This window comes from Molossus molossus, unplaced genomic scaffold (assembly GCF_014108415.1).
Source record: "Molossus molossus isolate mMolMol1 unplaced genomic scaffold, mMolMol1.p scaffold_m16_p_12, whole genome shotgun sequence".
Taxonomy (NCBI): Eukaryota; Metazoa; Chordata; class Mammalia; order Chiroptera; family Molossidae; genus Molossus; species Molossus molossus.
The window spans coordinates 65,643,859-65,663,572 of NW_023425347.1; the positions used below are offsets into that span (position 1 = coordinate 65,643,859).

Sequence of the window (19,714 nt, forward strand, 5' to 3'; positions counted from 1 at the left end):
CCTAAACCTAGGGTTAAGTAATTAAAATAGGAAATACACTAGGTATAACTCCCCAACATAGCAGGAACTGAATACTTGTTCTGCCAACCACCCGTCCACACACCATTTTCTAAGCACCTTCTAATAGATTCAAAGATGAACATACATGGGCTCCCTCCTGCTCTCCAGAGGCCCACTCACCAGCAGAAAAAATCTTTTTTAATTGTTTTATGTGAAGTAATTCTCTCTAGCCAGATTATCAGTACCATTCAACAACGGACCATGATACCTCATTTGTATTACCCTGACATGCTTAGTACAGCATTGGGGAAGATCTTAAGTAGAAAAAATGTATTGATTGATGACTGGTCAGGAAATGGAACCAGATACCCTTTCACATTTTCCCTGATAATGATACAATTCTGTATCAAAGCAGGAACACGAGGACATGCCATAGGGATCCAAAAGAAAGGTACAGGCATAGCTCATTCTACTGTGTTTTATTTTATTGTGCTATGTGGATATTGAGTTTTTTATAAATTGAAGGATTGTGGCAACCCTGCATCAAGTCTATCAAGGACCATTTTTCCAACAGTATTTGCTCACTCTGTGTCTCTGTGTCACATTTTGGTAATACTAGAAATATTTCAAACTTTATTATTGTTATAGTGATCTGCAATTTGATCTTTGATGTTGCTACTGTAATTGTTTTTGGGGCGCCACAGACTATGCCCACATAAGTTGGCGAATTTAACCGATAAATGTGTATGTTCTGACTGCTACAGTGATTGGCCGTACCCTAATCTCTCTTCCTCTCCTCAGGCCTCCCTAGTCCTTGAGACACAATATTCAAATTAGGCCAATTAATAACCCTATAATGGCCTCTAAGTGTTCAAGTAAAAGGAAGAGTTGCACATCTCACTTAAAATCAAAAGCTAGAAATGAGTAAACTTAGTGAAGAAAGCATATCCAAAGCTCAGATAGGCCCAAAGCTAGGCCTCTTGCACCACACAGCCAACAAGTTGTGAATGCGAGGGAAAAGTTCTTGAAGGAAATTAGAAGTGCTATTCCAGTGAACATACGAACGGTAAGAAAACAAAACAGCCTTATTGCTGATATAGAGAAAGTTTTAGTGGTTTGGATAGAAGATCAAAATAGCCACAACATTCCCTTAAACTAAAGTCTAATCCAGAGCAAGGCCCCAACTATTCAATTCTATGAAGGCTGAGAGAGGCAAGGAAGCAGCAGAAAACAGCTGGAAGCTAACAGAGGTTGGTTTATCAGGTTTAAGGAAAGAAGCTGTCTCTAAAACAAAGTGCAAGGTGAAGCAGCAAGTGCTGATGCAAATTATCCAGAAGATCTAGCAAAGATAATCAGTGAAAGTGGCTACACTAAATAACAGACTTCAATGGAGACAAAACAGCCTTATATTGGAAGAAAATGCCATCCAGGGCTTTCATAGCTAGAGAGGAGAAGTCAATGCCTGGCTGCAAAGGACAGTCTGACTTGGGGGCCAATGCAGCTGGTGACTCTAAGTTAAAGCCACTGCTCATTTACAATCCTGAAAATCCTAGGACCCTTAAGAATTATGCTACATCTATTTTGCCTGTGCTCTGTAAATGGAACAACAAAGCTTGGATAACAGTACATCTGTTTACAACATGGTTTACTGAATATTTTAAACCTACTGTCTAGACCTGCTCAGAAAAATTTTTTTCAAAATATTACTGTTCTCTGACAATAATTGTACCTGGTCACCCAAGAGCTCTAATGGATATGTACAATAAGATTAATGTTTTCATACCTTCTAACACAACATCCATTCTGTAGCCTGTAGATAAAGAAGCAATTTCGACTTTCAAGTCTTTTTTTTTTTGCATTTATCTTTAGACAGAGTAGGAGGGAAAGAGGGAGGAAGAGAGAGAGAAAAAAACATTGACGTGAGAGATACACATCGAGTGGCTGCCAACCACACGACCCCAACCGGGGCCAGGGACAAACTGCAACGGAAGTACATGCCCCCAAGCAGGCACCAAACCCAGGACTCTCTGGTCCGCAGGCTGATGCTCTAACGCTGAGCCAAACCAGCCAGGGCACAAGTCTTACTTTTTAAGAAATATATTTTGTAAGGCTATATCTGCCATAGATAAGAGATTACTTGGATGGATCTGGGCAAAGGTAATTGAAAACCTTCTGGAAAGGATTCACCATTGTAGATGCTATTAAGAATATTCACGGTTCATGGAAACAGGTCAAAGTATCAATAGGAATTTGGAAAAAGTTTATTCCAACCCTCATGAATGACTGAGGAGTTCAGTGGAGGAAGTAGTAACTGCAGATGTGGTGGAAACAGCAAGAGACTTAGAATTGGAAATGGAGCCTGAAAGTTGTGAATGAATTACTGCAATCTCATGATAAAACTTTAATGGATGAGGAGTTGCTTCTTATGGATGAGCAAAGAAAGTGGTTTCCTCGAGATGGAATCTACTCCTGGTGAAGATGCTATGAAGACTGTTGAAATAAAAACAAAGGATTTAGAATATTATATAAACTTGATGAAGCTATGGCAGGGTTTGAGAGGATTGACTCCAATTTTGAAAGTTCTACAGTGGGTAAAATGCCATCAAGCAGCATTACACATTACAAAGAAATCATTCATGAAAGGAAGAGTCAATTGATGCATCAAACTACGTTGTCTTATTTTAAGAAATTGCCACAGCCACCAATTTTCAGCAACCCCCACCCTGATCAGTCAGCCATCAACACTGAGTCAAGACCCTCCCCCAGCAAAAAAGATGATGACTCACTGAAGACTCAGGTGAAGGCTAGAATTTTTTTTTAGCAATAAAGTATTTTTTAATTAAGGCGTGCACATTGTTTTTTTTTAGACATAATGCTATTGCACACTGAGACCACAGTATAGTGTAAACATAACTTTTATATGCACTGGGAAACCAAAAACTTCATGTGACTCGCTTTATCGCTTATTGCGGTGGTCTGAAGTAGAACCCACAATGTGTCTGAGGTATGCCTGTAGAGAGATTAGAGTGCTAGGCCACAGGAGAGAGGCAGTGGGACAAGGAATTGGGGGAGGGCAAAGGCACATGTGCTAGGAATATATTACTGCTGCTAATAGTATACAAAAAATTTGAGTAAGACAGGGAGAGAAGCTTGGCCATAGGAGACTCAAGCTGACAGGAGAATTAATGGGGAAATAGCTCAAGTCTTATCTACTAACAAACATGGAAATGTTCACAATGAGAAAACCTTAAGGACTGGGAGCTGTAGAGGCCAGTCATCAGAGGCCCACTGTGGTCAGATTAGAAAAACAGGATATTGGACAGCTTGGACCTGCTAAGAAAGCAGAATGATTCCTAAAGGGCAAGACAGGGGTCTCAAAGGGTAGCATTGATGTCATTCACATGAAGGCAGCAGGTCTTCTCGCACACTTCTCCTAACCCTCAAAAGAAAACCAAGTCCTTGGAACATATTCAGGCAAGGAAACCAAGGTCCAAATGATTCAGTCTGATCAAATAGCACATCAAGGGGGCTCAATCCCTGGTAAGGGGCCTGCAGAAGGCAGTCGATCGGATATTTCTCCCTCTCCCTTCCTCTCTAAAAATCAATCAATCAATAAAAATAAATAACTTACAAAAAAAACCCATCAAGGTGTATTTCTAATAGAGACAAGGCCAGAATACTACATCTGGTCAGGCCCAAAGCCTGGATAATTAAACTTTCTGGGTTGACACAGGGAAATTCATGTCAGAAAATATAGGGTCAAGATGGCGGCGTAGGTAAATGCGGTATTGCGTCCTCCCACAACCACATCAAAGTTACAACTAAACTACAGAACAACCATCATTCAAAACCGCCTGAAATCAAGCTGAATGGAAGTCCTACAACTACGAAATTAAAGCGGCAGCCACATCCAGACTGGTAGGAGGGGCGGAGGCGCAAGGGGTGGGGCGGCGGCATCTCGAAGGGCTGGTCCCACACCCAAGTGTGGCGGATAAAAATCAGGAGGCTCCCGCACCTGGGAAGGTCCTTCTGAGGACTGAGGGGTCCCCGTCCCACACCAGGTGCCCCGCTCAGGGTTCCAGTGCCAGGAAGAGAAGTCCCCATAACTTCTGGCTGGAAAAACCAGCAGGAACTGAGGCTCAGGGAGGCTGAAGCGGCTGGAGCCCCAGGCAGCTCCCTAAAGGGCCTGCGCACGGACTTATTGGACTCTCTCCCTCTAAGCTTGGAGAGGAGGCAGCTCCACAGGCGCCAGAGACATACAGGGAAGAACTGAGCTGTTTGGTACTGGAGTGAGGGCTGGAGAGGGGGCTTTCTCGGGGACAAACGTGCTGTCAGAGGCCTTTGTTCCTTTGGTGAGCCCTTCCCGGGGGCAGCAGACAGTCGCCATATCTGGGACTCCAGCAACCTGGCTCACACTGGTAGCCCCACCCTGCTGACTCCCTGAGGCCCTGCCCTGCCCCACCCAACTTTCAAGCCCACCCAAGCTGTTGCCACTTGCTTAACCATAGGATTGGCCGGTCTTGGATCCTGCTTCAGGTTTTCTTAAAGTCTTTCAAACGAGCAGCATCTGGTCTCAGCGAGCCCCATACCTCTCATTAAGTAATACACTGAAACAAACACAGGGAGGCAGCCAAAATGAGGAGACAAAGAAACAGGTCCCAAATGAAAGAACAGAACAAAACCCCAATAAAAGAACTAAGCGAGCCCTGGCTGGTTTGGCTCAGCGGTTAGAGCGTCAGCCTGCGGTCCACAGAGACCAGGGTTCGGTTCCCGCTAAGGGCATGTATCTTGGCTGCAGTTTGTCCCCGGCCCTGGTTGGGTCGTGTGGGTGGCGGCCACTCGATGTGTCCCTTTCACATCGATGTTTCTCTCTCTTCCTCTCTCCTTCCCGCTCTATCTGAGTAAAAAATGGAAAAATGTCCTTGGGTGAGGATAAAAAAAAAAAAAAAGAACTAAGCGAAATGGAGATAAGCAACCTAACAGATACTGAGTTCAAAATACTGCTTATAAGAGATGCTCAATGAACTTAGTGAGAACCTCAGTGAACTTAGGGAGGGCCTCAAGAGCATAAAAAAGGACCAGTTAGAAATCATGGATACACAGTTAGAATTGAAGGAGGCATTAACTGAAATAAAAAATAATTTACACAGCTTCAATAACAGAGTACGTAAATCCAAGGAGCAAACCATCGATTTGGAATATAAGGAAGCAAAAAATGCCCAATCAGAACAGCAAAAAGAAAAAAGAATCCAAAAAAATGAGGATAGTGTAAGGAGCCTCTGGGACAACTTCAAGCATGCCAACATTCGCATCTTGGGGGCTGCCAGAAGAAGAAGAGCGAGAACAAGAAATCGAAAACCTGTTTGAAACAATAATGGCAGAAAACTTTCCTAACTTGGTGAAGAAAACAGACATACAAGTCCAGGAAACACAGAGAGTCCCAAATAAGATGAACCCCAAGAGGCCCACACCAAGACACATCATCATCAAAATGCAAAAGGTTCAAGACAAAGAGAGAATCTTAAAAGCAGCAAGAGAAAGGCAGCTAGTTACCTACAAGGGAGTTCCCATTAGGCTGTCAGCTGATTTCTCAAAAGAAACTTTGCAGGCCAGAAGGGAGTGGCAAGAAATATTCAGAGTGATGAAAACCAAGAACCTACAACCAAAATTACTCTATCCTGCAAAGCTGTCATTTAGAATCGATGGACACATAAAAACTTTCCCAGACAAGAAAAAGTTAAAGGAGTTCATCACCACCAAACCGTTATTATATATGATGAAGGGTCTTTTTGAAGAAAAAGATAAAATGTATGAACAAACAAAATGGCAATGAATACATATATATCAACAATGGAATCTACAAACAAAATGAACAGGTAGAACAGAAACATTCTCATAGATACAGAGAACATTTTGTTGGTTGCCAGTTGGGAGGGGGGTTGGGGGAATGGGTGGAAAAGGTGAAGGGATTAAGAAGCACAAATTCATTGCTAGACTGACAAACCTCAAAGGGAAAGGGGTTGGGGGGGTGGAAAGAAATAAACCAAAGAACTTATATGCATAACCAATGGACACAGACAATAGTGTGGGAAAAAGTGGGAGGGGGACGGGAGGGAGGAGGAGGGGGTCAATGGGGGAAAAATGTGGAACATCTGTAATACATTTTACATCCAACAATAAAGATTTTTTTTTTTTTTTTTTTTTTTTTTTTTTATCCTCACCCGAGGATATTTTTCCATTTTTTGTACAGATAGAGTGGGAGGGAGAGAGAGGAAGGAGAGAGAGAGAAACATCGACGTGAAGGGACACATCGAGTGGCTGCCACCTGCACGACCAACCAGGGCCGGGGACAAACTGCAACCGAAGTACGTGCCCTTAGCGGGAACCGAACCCGGGTCTCTCCGGACCGCAGGCCGACGCTCTAACCGCTGAGCCAAACTGGCCAGGGCCAACAATAAAGATTTTTAAAAAAAGAAAAAGAAAATATAGACACTGTCCAATGCCAGCTTCAAAGGCTGCCTAAGAATCTTCTTACCTGATCTGAGTCAAGTGTCACACGTAGTCCCAGTTTAGTCATTCCATCTTCCTTCAGGAGCTTCAAGTGGGGACAGAGAGCAAGGCAAAAAGCCTTGGCAATGTGCTCCGTCAGTCGGCTATGATCTGCTGGATCACTCAGGCAACTTTGCTGGTCATCATTTTCTAGGAAAAACGCCTGTTCCCCAAACAAAAGAAACTTTTAACCTTGTGCCCAGGAGATGTGGGAAGAAACAAGTACATCAGTTCACTGTGCATGAGCACCTTGATCCACCAAGATGTGCAAAAAGACCTGACATAGAATATCTTCAAGTCCCTGGGCCAAAAGTAGGGCACTAACATCTTACGCCTAAGAAACAATCTCAGTCTCTGCATCTACAAAGTGGTAGCAGCAACCTGTCTATCTCTCTGAAAGCCATGGTCAGGGTCATAATTGTTCATTCTACTCAGAACCAGAAAAGGCTTACAGTTTGCAATGTGTACTTCTAAAAGGTAATTCCTGTATGTGGACGATTTTCTTAGATCTAAGAGAATGGCCCCTATAGCAAATGTGATCCAAACCCTTCATATGACAGGTTACTCATAGAAGGGAGGTGACTCACCCAAATGCATATAAGTACTCAGAGACAGAGGTAGAGTTATGTCCAGAATATTGGTCTCATGCCTCTTATCACAGAGCTTTTCCCACCACACGCCTTGCTTCTGTTGAGGCCTGAGCTATGTCAGTGTTCACTGCACTGGGGATAGGCAGAAACATAGCAAACTTGGAACTGAGAGGCCTGAGTCCTAGTCACATAGAGGAGGCTGATGAGCAAGTACTTTGGCTTCTTTTTTAAAAAATATGTTTTTATAGCCCTAGCCGGTTTGGCTCGGTTGGAGCATCGGCCCACAGACCGGAGAGCCCGGGGTTTGGTTCCCGCTGGGGGCACGTGCATTGGATGTGGTTTGTCCCTGGCTCCATGGGGTTGTGTGGGTGGCGGCCAGTCGATGTGTCTCTCTCTCTTCCTCCCTCTCTCCTTCCCACTGTCTGAAGATGAATGCAAAGATATCCTTGGGCGAGGATTAAAATATATATATATATATATATATGTTTTTGTTGATTTTTTAGAGAGTAATGGGAGAGAGAGAGAGAGAAACATCAGTGAGAGAGAAACATCGATCAGCTGCCTCCTGCATGCCCACCACTGGGTATCAAGCCCACAACCCGGAAATGTGCCCTGATCAGGAATCAAACCAGTACCTCCCAGTCCATGGGACGACACTCAATCCACTGAGCCACACCGGCCAGGCTACTTTGGCTTCTTAATGCCAATTTGACTTATAAAATGGAAAGCACCTGACCTCTCCAGTTACTGTAAAAAGTAAATGACATATAAGCAAAATATGCTTATATATACCAACCCCTAGCTTACTGCTCAATAAGCAGCTTATACTAAGAATACTTAAAAAGATACTCTGGTTTCTCTTCAAATTGTATAAATCTTTCACCTTTTACTAAAAAGGGGTCAGCTCCAAAGCCCTGAGCCTGATGCATGAGTCAGAGTGGCAGCATGAAATGATGGAAAGAGCTCTGGAGTGGGAGTCAGGAGGCCTCTGGCCTTTGCTCTACCAGTAACTAGCATCAGGCAAGTCACAAAGTTATATAGCCTCTCTAAGCCTTTCTCATTATGCAAATGAATGGGTCACCTCCCTAACCTCACTGGGCTACTGGGAAGCAAAAAGGAGGGAACGGAGGTCAAACTACTTTGTAAGCAATAGAGTTTTACATGTTCCAGAGTCTGCATTACTCAAAATGTGTCAAAGGAATAATCATAAAGCAAGCAGCTAAGACCACTGAGTTATGTATGAAAACACTGAGCCTAGTATGAAGGATAAGTCACTTGAAACAACAGGTCCACAACTGAAGAACCATATTCTAGTCTCTGTGCTATCAGGAACCAGTTACGTGAACTTGAGTAAGGCACTTAACTTCTCTCATGGCCTCAGTTACCTTGTGTGTAAAACGGAAAAGCTGTAAATTACAGAACTTTTAATTTTATTTTATTTTTCATTAATTTTAAAGAAGAAGGGAGAGGGAAAGAGATAGAAACATCGGTGGGACAGAACATCAAGCGGCCGCTTCCTGCATGTCTCTCACTGGGGATTTGGCCCACAATCTGGGCATGTGCCCTGACTGAGAATCAATCTGGCGAACTATTGGTGCTCAACCACTGAACCACACTGGCCAGGCAGTTACAGAACTTTTTAAAAAGTTACTTCTGAAGTTTCAAGGAATCTTAGAGATCTTTAACTTAATAGTTTATTTTATAGATAAGCATAAATAAGGCTCAAAAAAATATTGGGAGACCTAGGGCCCATCTGTTTATTATCGTAGAATAAACTTTCTGATTTGGACATGTATACAGAGTCTCTGCCCTGCTCCTCTCATTTCCAGGTTAGCCTCTAATACAGCTTTCAAGTTAAGGAACAATATAGTGGAGAATAGCTTAGGAGTTGGTCAGATCTGGGTTGAATTAGGACTTTGACATTACTTATTTGCCATGTAAGCTTAGACAAGCTACTCAGTCTCCAAACTTTAGTTTTCTGTTGTTCTTTTTAAATTATAGTCCTGGCCAGTTTGGCTCAGCGGTTAGAGAGTCGGCCTGCGGTCCAGAGAGACCTGGGTTCGGTTCCGCTAAGGGCATGTACCTCGGTTGCAGTTTGTCCCCGGTCCTGGTTGGTCGTGCGGGTGGCAGCCACTCGATGTGTCCCTTTCACATCGATGTTTCTCTCTCTCTCTCTTCCTCTCTCTCCCTCCCACTCTATCTGAACAGAAGAATGGAAAAATGTCCTCGGGTGAGGAGAAAAAAAAAAAGAAAAAAGAAATAAATTACAGTTGACACACTAGTTTTCCATTGGTGAAGTCAGTCAATTTTTTAAAGACTGTGTTATCGCCCTGGCCGGTTTGGCTCAGCGGTTAGAGCGTCAGCCTGCGGTCCAGAGAGACCCGGGTTCGGTTCCCACTAAGGGCACGTACCTCGGTTGCAGTTTGTCCCCGGCCCTGGTTGGTTGTGCGGGTGGCAGCCACTCGATGTGTCCCTTTCGCGTTGATGTTTCTCTCTCTGTCTCTGTTCCTCTCTCTCCCTCCCACTCTACCTGAACAAAAAATGGAAAAATGTCCTCTGGTGAGGATAAAAAAAAATAAAAAAATAAAAAATAAAGACTGTGTTATCTAAGATAGTTTAACTGTAAGTGCAGCATAACTAGCCCAACTTTCTAAATAATACAACAAAAATGGTATGTACCATTCAGAGATGTACCCTTCATGAATACCAATGCAAACAAATCTCTGACAGCTAGTTCAAAGGAAGGAGGAGACATCAGTGCTGCAGCCTGCACTTGGTGGCATTTCTTGCTGGTGAACTAAGAACAGAGGGAAGTGGAGTATAGAAGATGAACAGACTCTTTTTCTTATCTTCCAGAATCATCCCGGAATGTGTCTCTGGGCCTAACAAAAAACTGTGCTCAAAGGGGGTCAGGAATGCCAAATTTAATTTTCCTACCTCTGTCCATCTGATGACTTTCCCATTTGCTTTATACTCTGATCCATGGAAAATCTTCACACTTGTTATAGACTCCATTGACTTCCCATCTATAGGACTTAGGACACTGAAATAGAGGCAAAGAAAAGAGATGGAAGCAGCTCTTACAAATCTTGCTACTAATTACACTGGGTACCTTGCCAAACACATCTGTGCAACATATCAGAGCAAGAAGCCAGCACACAAAAATGTATGAGAACAGAGTGCTCATGGAAAGCGCTCACTAAAATAATTCAGAGAACACACATACAAAAAATGACTCATGATTCAGAGCTGGTTATTTTAATATAAAGAAACTGTTTACTCAAACCTACTCTTTTCTTCAGCATCCCTTCCTTCAGTGACTACATGGCCACCCACCCAATCTTGCTCTCCCCTCTGCTCTGTCACAGCCTTCTGTTCCTGACTATAATGAACCCATCATGTTATACTCGTCATACACTTGTGTATCTGTCTTAAAAATGAACTTCTGAAGGGGAGGAATATGATATCTCACATCTGTGTGCTATTTCTCAGTTCAGACATACTACTTAGAACATAGGAGTTTAATAAATGCTTACTGATTAAAAGAATTATTTAACTGTGTATATTAATTATGACAAGTATCTCTATTATCTATCACAACAAATTCCCTTCAGCACTAAATTAATATTCCTAGACTCTTGAATAGAAAGGCCCACTTTTTATAGTTATTACCTCTCCAAAATATAACAAGTAAAATCAGTGGAGATACACACTCATTGGTGAAGAGGATTCACAACAGAATCACAAAGATTCCAAACTCTTCCTAAAAATTTTCAAACCTGCTTATGATTTTATTTTTTTAAATCCTTACCCGAGGATATTTTTCTATTTATCTTCAGATAGAGTGGGAGGGAGGGAGAGAGGAAGGAGGAGAGAGAGAAACAATGATGTGAGAGAGACATTGATAGGTTGCCTCCCATACGAACCCAACTAGGGCCGGGGACAATCCACAACCAAGGTATGTGCCCTTGACGAGAATTGGACATGACTCATTGGTCCGTGGGCCAATGCTCTAACTGCTGAGCCAAACTGGCCAGGGCTATTTATGATTTTTTTTTTTTTTTTTGTGGTACGTGACCCTAGCGGAAGCTGAACCCAGGACTCTCTGGTCTACAGGCCGACGCTCCACCACTGAGCCAAACTGGCCAGGGCTGTTAATGATTTTTAATCTCTATATATATAAGATGAAATTTAACATAGACTTCAACATCAGAGATTCACTACATTCATTTGAATTAAAATTATTTAAACAATGTTAAATTTAATTGCTAATTTTATCAGACAACAATGTCAATGAAAGAACACCCTTAGTTGATTAGCACTCTTTCAAGAGAGGATACTCAGACAGAGGGACAAGCTGGAAAACATTCTATTTACACTACAAACTAAACTCCTGAATTCAAGAGTCTTCCCTGACTAGTTCTTGTCCTGTTTTCTAAGATGCTGTCAATGGCACTTGTAGGAAGGGGCAGCCTGCTTGTAGTTAGTTACCAACATGTTATGGCATCAGATTTTCAGAGTATCATTTTTTGGGTCCTAATAACCATGTTCATTTCCGACTATAATAGAGAAACACAGTTGATTTTGAAATTAAATTTGCCAGTGACACAGAGAAACATAAAAGGTTATTTGTAAAAGAGTCAAATGCACTCATTGATTTAGAAATTGCTTCCTTTTGTTCAATAACGAGTTTTTATGCCGTGTTGTAAATGCCCTCTATTTGCCTTTGGGCCTGCTATTCCCTCAGAATGGAAAGCCTACTCCACCACAGCTATGTGGCAAATACCTACTCATCTTACCAGATTCGACTTAAGCAAAAGCCATTTCTCTATGAAGTCGTCCTTCAATACTGCCCTAACACTTCTACCAAGCTTCCTCTCTTCTTTTCTTCTTTTTTAAATCTTCACTGTATCCTATAGTGTTTTCTATAGCATTTTCCATACTTTGGTACACTTATTTTTAACTACTTCAAAACCAGACTGAGCCACATCAGCTGGGACTACATGGAATTCATTTTTATATCTCCAGAGGCCCAAATGTAGAATTATTATTGCCTGAAGGATGAAGGATGGATGGGAGAAAGCTTAATACAATGAAGTATAACATATTCATTTATTCAATCAACTTTTTAAAGTACTTGCTAGGTACCAGACAGTGCTTTGGGTGCTGGTAACGTAGCAATAAATAAACCAGACAAAAATCCCTGCCCTCATGGAGCTTACATCCCAGGAACAATATAATAAAATAAATAAGTAAAATTTTGTGTCTTTTAGAAAGTTATAAGTGCTCTTGAGAACTATACTGCACAGAAGGCAGTGAGGGAGTGACTCACGTGGCTACAGGGGCAAAGCATAAGCTGAGAGAACAGCAAGTGCAAGGGCAGAAATATAGTTGACATATTCAAGCAAGAAGGCAGGTTCTGAGGAGTAAGAGGGTGGGCAGAGGGATGCACAGATTGTATAAGGCCTTAGAGTTCGCAAAGACTTTTGTTTTTAGCCTGAACGACACTGAAAGTCAGTGGTGGGTTTCGAGCAGAGAAGCAACACTGAAGTATTGAAAACAGATTAGGCTTAGGGGAGGGAGCAGGCCAAGACTAGAAATAAGAAAACCAGTTAGGAGGCTTCTGCAATAATACAGATCAAATGATGGTGGCCTGAACCAGGATGATGGCAGTAGAGATGGTAAGAAGTAGTAAGATTCTTTTTTTTTTCTTTATTGATTTTAGAGAGAGGAAGGGAGAGGGAGAGAGACAGAAACATCGATGAGAGAGAACATCGATTGGTCGCCTCCTGCATGCCCCCCACTGGGGATCAAGCCCACAACCTGGGCATGTGCCCTGACTAGGAATCAAACTGGGAACCTCCTGGTGCATGGGTTGATGCTCAACCATTAAGCCACACTGGCAGGGCAACATTCTGATTCTTTAAATATTTTGATGTAAAGCTAATAGGATTTACTGTTGGATTAGGTATAGAGTGTGAGATATAGGCGACTCTATGATTTTGGCTTGAACCATCAGAACAAGAGGCCATGTACTGGGAAAGAATATAGCATTTGAAGCCCAAGGAGGTAGTCCTAGCCCTGCCACTTCCTAGCTTTGTGAACTTGTTTAGCCTTTTGGTACTTGCTTACTCATCTGTAATATGGAAATAACACTAGTTCTATCGAATTAAACAATATTAGTAAAAGTGCTCTGCAAACCATAAAAGGCTTAGGTATTTAACTATTATCTCAATAACTTTGAGAAATTGTTTTGTTTCATCGACTTCTCCCCTCCTCTTCCCTTCAAAAGTATGCACATAGCCCAGCCGGTGTTGCTCAGTGGACTGAGCATCATCCCATGGACTGAGAGGTCCTGGTTCGATTCCCAGTCAGGGCATGTGCCCAGGTTGTGGCTCTATCCCAGTAGGGGGCATGCTGGAGACAGCCAATTGATATTTCTCTCATATCAACGTTTCTATCTCTCCCTTCCTTTCTCTCTAAAAAAAATCAGTAAAAACATATTTATTTTTTTAAAAAAAAGGATGCACAGAAATTCCTTCAGAAATGAAGTCAAGAAACCAGAAATTTAAAATTCTATGTTATGTATACAAAGCATTCCTTTTTCTTAGGTAGAGCTTTCAATCAAGTTATAAAACACCAGTGCAGACAAACCCAGAGCCCAGCCCATAACTAGATGACAGAAGGGGGAAGTTGGTGGCATTTACCCCTTATTGACGTTCTTGTCATCATCCACCCACTGGATGTGGATGTGCTCCTGGGGATCCTCAGCGTCGGCCTTGCCACAGGTGATGGTAAAGTCCTTCATCTCTCTCAGCGCCTGCCTCAAGGCATCCATGTTCTCTGCAGTGATCTGGACCATGACGCCATCTGAGAATCAGCATCAAGATAATACAGGTGTAAAAAATGAAAAGCTAAGGATAGGGGCAGCTGAAAAGCAGTACCTGGCATCTAGCAAAATCTCTCTAGGATTAAATGTAAAACTTTGCTCTACTCTCTAAAGCTGACGGACCCAAACAGGTTTTGTTCTTTGAGCCAAACTCTTACTGAAAATGCTATGAGGAGCAAACACCAACATGTGTTCTTCTTAAAACATTTGCCTGTAGATTACACTTTAGACACAACAAGGAGTTTCTCCTGTATCCCACATGATGATTGCACCATTCTTGTGGGTAAGAGGGACTGAATTTCATCTACATATTTACAGATTTGTGCCCAATGATATATTTAAACCTAGACTATGTCCCCTTGGGTACCTTATCCCAAAGCTCTGATGGAGCCATCTCTTAATTTTTATGTACTGTCCCACTTACTCTACCACTTACTCCCTTCTTTGGAGAACTTAGCACCATTATGACAGTTTTAAGCAGCTGAAGAATGAGATGCTACTGAATAAATAATGAGTCCAGAAGTCTATGGCAAAAATGTCAAAGCTTCCTTTAGTATCCTTCGCTTTTCAGTTGTACAATTAGGGCTGAACTAATAACGTATGTGCAATAAATAACTCATGCTTTACCTTCCACAATACTGGACTTGGCAAGATAGCCTGAAGAGGATTTCAGAGCACCACTGAACACAAAGAAACTGGCACCAGTCACTAAAATAGCAATAGAATTGGTTTAGTGAAGATAGATCTTGAGACTGATAAACTGAGAACAATAAAATATTTAGTAGTTGGGAACTCCAACCATCATATCCAAGAAACAAAAAACACCAACTTTACATACACCATAATAAACAAGTAACCAAAAATGTTGATGCTTATGACAGGCTGGGAATGAGGTTTTAAGATACACTTTCTCATTTTGTTTTGCTCTCCCTCCAATCAAGAATCAAAGAATCTTGTAGGCAGAGAAAAAAATCTTAATGGTTAAGTCTAGGTCTTGGTCTAAGGCCTATTTTGTTTGTTTATTTATTTTAGAGATGTCCCTCCTTTTCCCCCTATGGACACCCTCCTCCCCATTCCTGCCCCCACTTCACATTTTTGTTGTCTGTGTCCATTGGTTATGGATATATGCATGCAACTTCTTTGGTTTACCTCTTCCTGCCTTCCCATGCCCCCTCCCTCTGAGGTTTGTCAGTGTTGGTCAAAATTCTGCTATGTGAGATGTCTGAGATTTTGCTGCCTATGGTTTCACGACTTACATTTAAGTCTTTTATCCATTTTGTCTTGTGTATGGTATAAGCTGGTGGTCTAATTTTATTTTTTTTGCATGTACCTGTCCAATTTTCCCAACACCATTTATTGAAGAGACTGTCTTTACTCCATTGTATGCTCTTGCCACCTTTGTAAAAAATTAGTTGAGCATAATGTCTTGGGTCAATTTCTGGGTTCTCTGTTCTGTTCCATTGGTCTATATGCCTGTTCTTGTGCCAGTACCAGGCTGTTTTTATTACAATAGCTTTGTAATATTAACCTGATACCCAGAATTGTGATCCCTCCTACTTTGTTCTTCTTTTTCAAGATTGCTCTGGCTATTTGGGGTCTTTTTGGTTCCATATAAACTCTTGGAGTATTTGTTCTAGATATGTGAAATATGTTGCTGGTATTTTAATGGAGATTCCATTGAATCTTTAGATTGCTTGGGGTAGTATGGATATTTTAATGATGTTAATTTTTCCAACCCATGAACATGGTGTATGCTTCCACTTTTTAATACCTTCCTCTATTTCTTTTTTCAATGTCCTGTAGTTTTCTGAAAACAGGTCTTTTACCTCCTTGGTTAAGTTTATTCCTACGTATCTTATTTTTATTTTATCCTCACCCGAGGACACTTTTCCATTTTTGTTCAGATAGAGTGGGAGGGAGAGAGAGAGAGAGAAACATCGACGTGAAAGGGACACATTGAGTGGTTGCCAACCGCATGACCCAACCAGGGCTGGGGACAAACTGCAGCCAAGGTATGTGCCCTTAGCAGGAACCGAACCCAGGTCTCTCTGGACCGCAGGCCGACCCTCCAACCGCTGAGCCAAACCGGCTAGGGCTATTCCTAGGTATCTAAATGTTTTTGTTGAAATGGTAAATAGGATTTGTTTGTTTGTTTGTGTCTCTTTCTGTGTGTTCATTATTGGTGTATAAAAATGCCAATGATTTCTTGATGTTGATTTTGTATCCTGCTACTTTGTCAAATTCATTTATTAAATCTAATAGTTTTTCAGTGGAGTTTTTAGGATTTTCTTTCTATATCCGTGAATAGTGACAATTTCACTTACTCCTTTCCAATTTGGATGCTTTTTATTTTTTCTTCTTGTCTGATTGCTGTGGCTAAGACTTCCAGTACTATTCCAGTACTCTTCCAGTACTTGAATAAGAGTCTGAAGCCTGTTTTTCTAAATAAAATTATATTGTAACACAGCTACGTCCATTAATTTACACATTGTCTATGGCAGTTTTTGAAATATGATGTCACAGAGTTGAATAGTTGATGACAAAGACTGCGGGCCTGCAAAACTTAAAATATACAGAAAAAGTCTGCTGATCCCTGATGTAATTCACTGGTTTCCAGGTTGTTTTCTAGGTCAAATATATTTTGAATATAGAGATATGGTTGCCAACTATTTTATTTACCAAGTGGAGCTATTAAGAAAACAAGCACTTATTTAGAAGACAAACACCTGATAACACTGTCTCTTCATTAAAAAAAAAAAAAAAAAAGGATATTTAATACATTTAGCTTCATGAAAACTTCTGCACTGTCTTTATTTCTCTACATCTTAAATTGGACTGAGCTGTTCCAACTCCCTAATCATCGATCCTACAGTACCTTATCTCTAATAGGTAGGTCATTCAGCCTTTGTCAAGATTCCTACTGACAAGGAGCCCACATCAGCACAAAGCAATCCATTCTACTTCTGGATAACTCTCAGTATTATAGAGTATGCTCTCAAATTGAGTCCAAATCTAGATCATTGTTACTTTCAGCCATCAGTGCATCTTTTGGCCTTTTGTAGCTACATACGGTGAATCAAATTTCCACATAATAGAAAACCTTAAAAATAGACATAGCTATTTTTCACTCTCTTCCAATTTATACTTTTTTAGGTTAAACAGTTATACTTCAGTCAAGACGTCTTCCTTTGACCTAGTTTCCAGATTTCTCACAGGCCTTGAATCATCCTCTGAAGACCCTCCAATTTTACCAATGGGTATCATCAATTACACTAATGATATCCAGAACTTATTTAAATATTCTAGGTATGATCTGACTAATAGGGAGCATTGTGGACTTGTCACCTACCTTATTTTGAATATATACGTGCTAAATACCTTTTACGCCTTTACTAAACAGCTGATATAAAATATAAAGTAAGTGACCTACCGTATGTCTTCTAGAGAAGTGTTTCATAAAGCATACTAAAGAAAGCTGGTTTTAGGAGATTCTAGTTGTTGTTGTTGTTGTTTTTTATCCTCACCCGAGGACATTTTTCCATATTTTGTTCAGATACAGTGGGAGTGAGAGAGAGAGAGAGAAACATCGACGTGAAAGGGACACATCGAGTGGCTGCCACCCGCACAACCCAACCAGGGTCGGGGACAAACTGCAACCGAGGTACGTGCCCTTAGCGGGAACCAAACCCGGGTCTCTCTGGACCGCAGGATGACGCTCTAACCGCTGAGCCAAACCAGCCAGGGCTAGGAGATATTCTAAAGAAAAAAAGATTTATGGTCATATAAATTTAGGAAGGGCTATTCACTATCCTCCTTTTGGAAAAATCACAGTATACATCAGCTTGTTAAAAGCTTTGAAAAGTCCTATAGTAAATAAATCTGTTTAAGCTTGTTTAACCCACGATTTCTCAGTTTAATGTATCAAGACTTTTTTAATCAAGACTTTTATCTATTAATGTATTTTTTAAAACCATAGAACCTGATAAGACACTTCAGAAAATGTCACACTGAGCAATGATTCTTAAATTATAATGTGCATTTGAATCACATGGGGATTGTGTTAAAATGCAAATTCTGATTTAGTAGATCTGAAGTAAAGACTCTTCATTTCTAAGAATCTCCTAAGTGATGAGACCACATTTTGAGTACCACTGAACCTAGAAGCCTTCCTTCTGAATCCTGTCGATATACTAATTAATATTCTTTGAGTATGGTCATTCAACAAGCTCCAAATCTAAGTATATTCTCACTATAGGACCTAGTCTCCTACCTTCAAATACCAATGCTGGTCAATATCCTGAGGAAGTGTGTGTGTGTGTGTGTGTGTGTGTGTGTACACATACATACATATATATGTGTGTGTGTATATATCTATACACACACATATGTGTGCATGTTTATGTGTGTGTGTGTGTGTATGTATTTTTTGATAATCCTCACCTGAGGATATTTTTCCATTGATTTTTCGATAGAGTAGAAGGGAGGGGGCTGGGGAGTGGAGAGAGAGAGAGAAACATCGACGCTAGAAAGGTTGCCTCCTGAACAACCCCAACAAGGGCCAGGGTTAAACCTGCAACCCAGGAATGGTGCCCTAGACCAGGAATCAAACCCTTGACCCTTTGGTCTGCGGGCCAATGCTCTAACCACTGACCAAGGCTGAGGCAGTATTTTTTTTTTTTTTTATCCTCACCCGAGGACACTTTTCCATTTTTGTTCAGATAGAGTGGGAGGGAGAGAGAGGAAGAGAGAGAGAGACATCGACGTGAAAGCGACACATTGAATGGCTGCCTCCCATACAACCCCAACCAGGGCCGGGGACGAATTGCAACTGAGGTACGTGTCCTTGACCAGAATCGAATCTGCGATTCATTGTTCTGCAGGCCAACGCTCTAACTGCTGAGCCAAACCGGCCAGGGATGAGGCAGTATTTTTTAATGTTCCCCTCAATAATAGAGATGCCGTTTGCAACTCTAACTCTAAGCCAACATAACCATGAGAGTCAACATAACCATGGAGAATAAGCTTGGAAAGGTTAATTTAATCAAGTTGTTTGTGGTCACCTTTCTAGAAAGTAAGTGTTATGGGGCTGAAATATCCAACTCTCCAAGTCCAGTACAATCTTCCATTCTCATAGTCTCTAACAGCTCAAACACTCACCCTTTCTGGGCTGATTGTGAATACTGATAGCCTGGGTCTGATAGTTTCCATCATCATTCTGTACACACACAAGATGAGAGTCGGCCTTCTCATTAAAGCAGGCACCCCCTGCCAGGACATGCTCATTAGACTTGTTCATGGCTTTCATCATCTGCAATAAAAAAAAAAGAGGGTCAGTTTTCTTATCTGCCAGGAATGGGCTTTTTTTTTTTTTTTTTTGGTCTGACATGGTACAACTCCTTCACCTTCTCAAAGACAAAACAGAAAATTATTATGTATTACACTAAGCAGATTAATAAACATTTTCAATTCAGACATTCTGAATAAATAGTTAGGCTCTAAGAAAATCATTTCCCTGAATGTTAACTTCAAGTCCAATGAGATAAAAAGCTTCATATTTCTTTAGAAATAAAATATTACACCAAGAGGAGAGTTTCTCAGATATTAAAAAGACCTCAGTGACCATAAAATAAACATACACTTTACATATGAAGACTGATATAAATACCTGACTTTCCATTTTAGCTGT

At 41.2% G+C, this 19,714-nt stretch overlaps 1 protein-coding gene across 2 annotated transcripts in view; it reads right to left on the reverse strand.

Moving 5' to 3' along the window:
• ZFYVE9 (zinc finger FYVE-type containing 9) overlaps window positions 1-19,714 on the reverse strand; it is a 141,983-nt gene that overhangs the window by 904 nt on the left and 121,365 nt on the right. For both annotated transcript variants that reach the window (XM_036255100.1, XM_036255101.1), the window contains 5 exons: window positions 19,186-19,336; window positions 14,656-14,736; window positions 13,847-14,009; window positions 10,077-10,182; window positions 6,536-6,712 (listed from right to left, as the gene is read on the reverse strand). In XM_036255100.1, coding sequence (XP_036110993.1) covers window positions 6,536-6,712; window positions 10,077-10,182; window positions 13,847-14,009; window positions 14,656-14,736; window positions 19,186-19,336 — 678 coding nt within the window. The remainder of the gene's footprint in view (window positions 1-6,535; window positions 6,713-10,076; window positions 10,183-13,846; window positions 14,010-14,655; window positions 14,737-19,185; window positions 19,337-19,714) is intronic.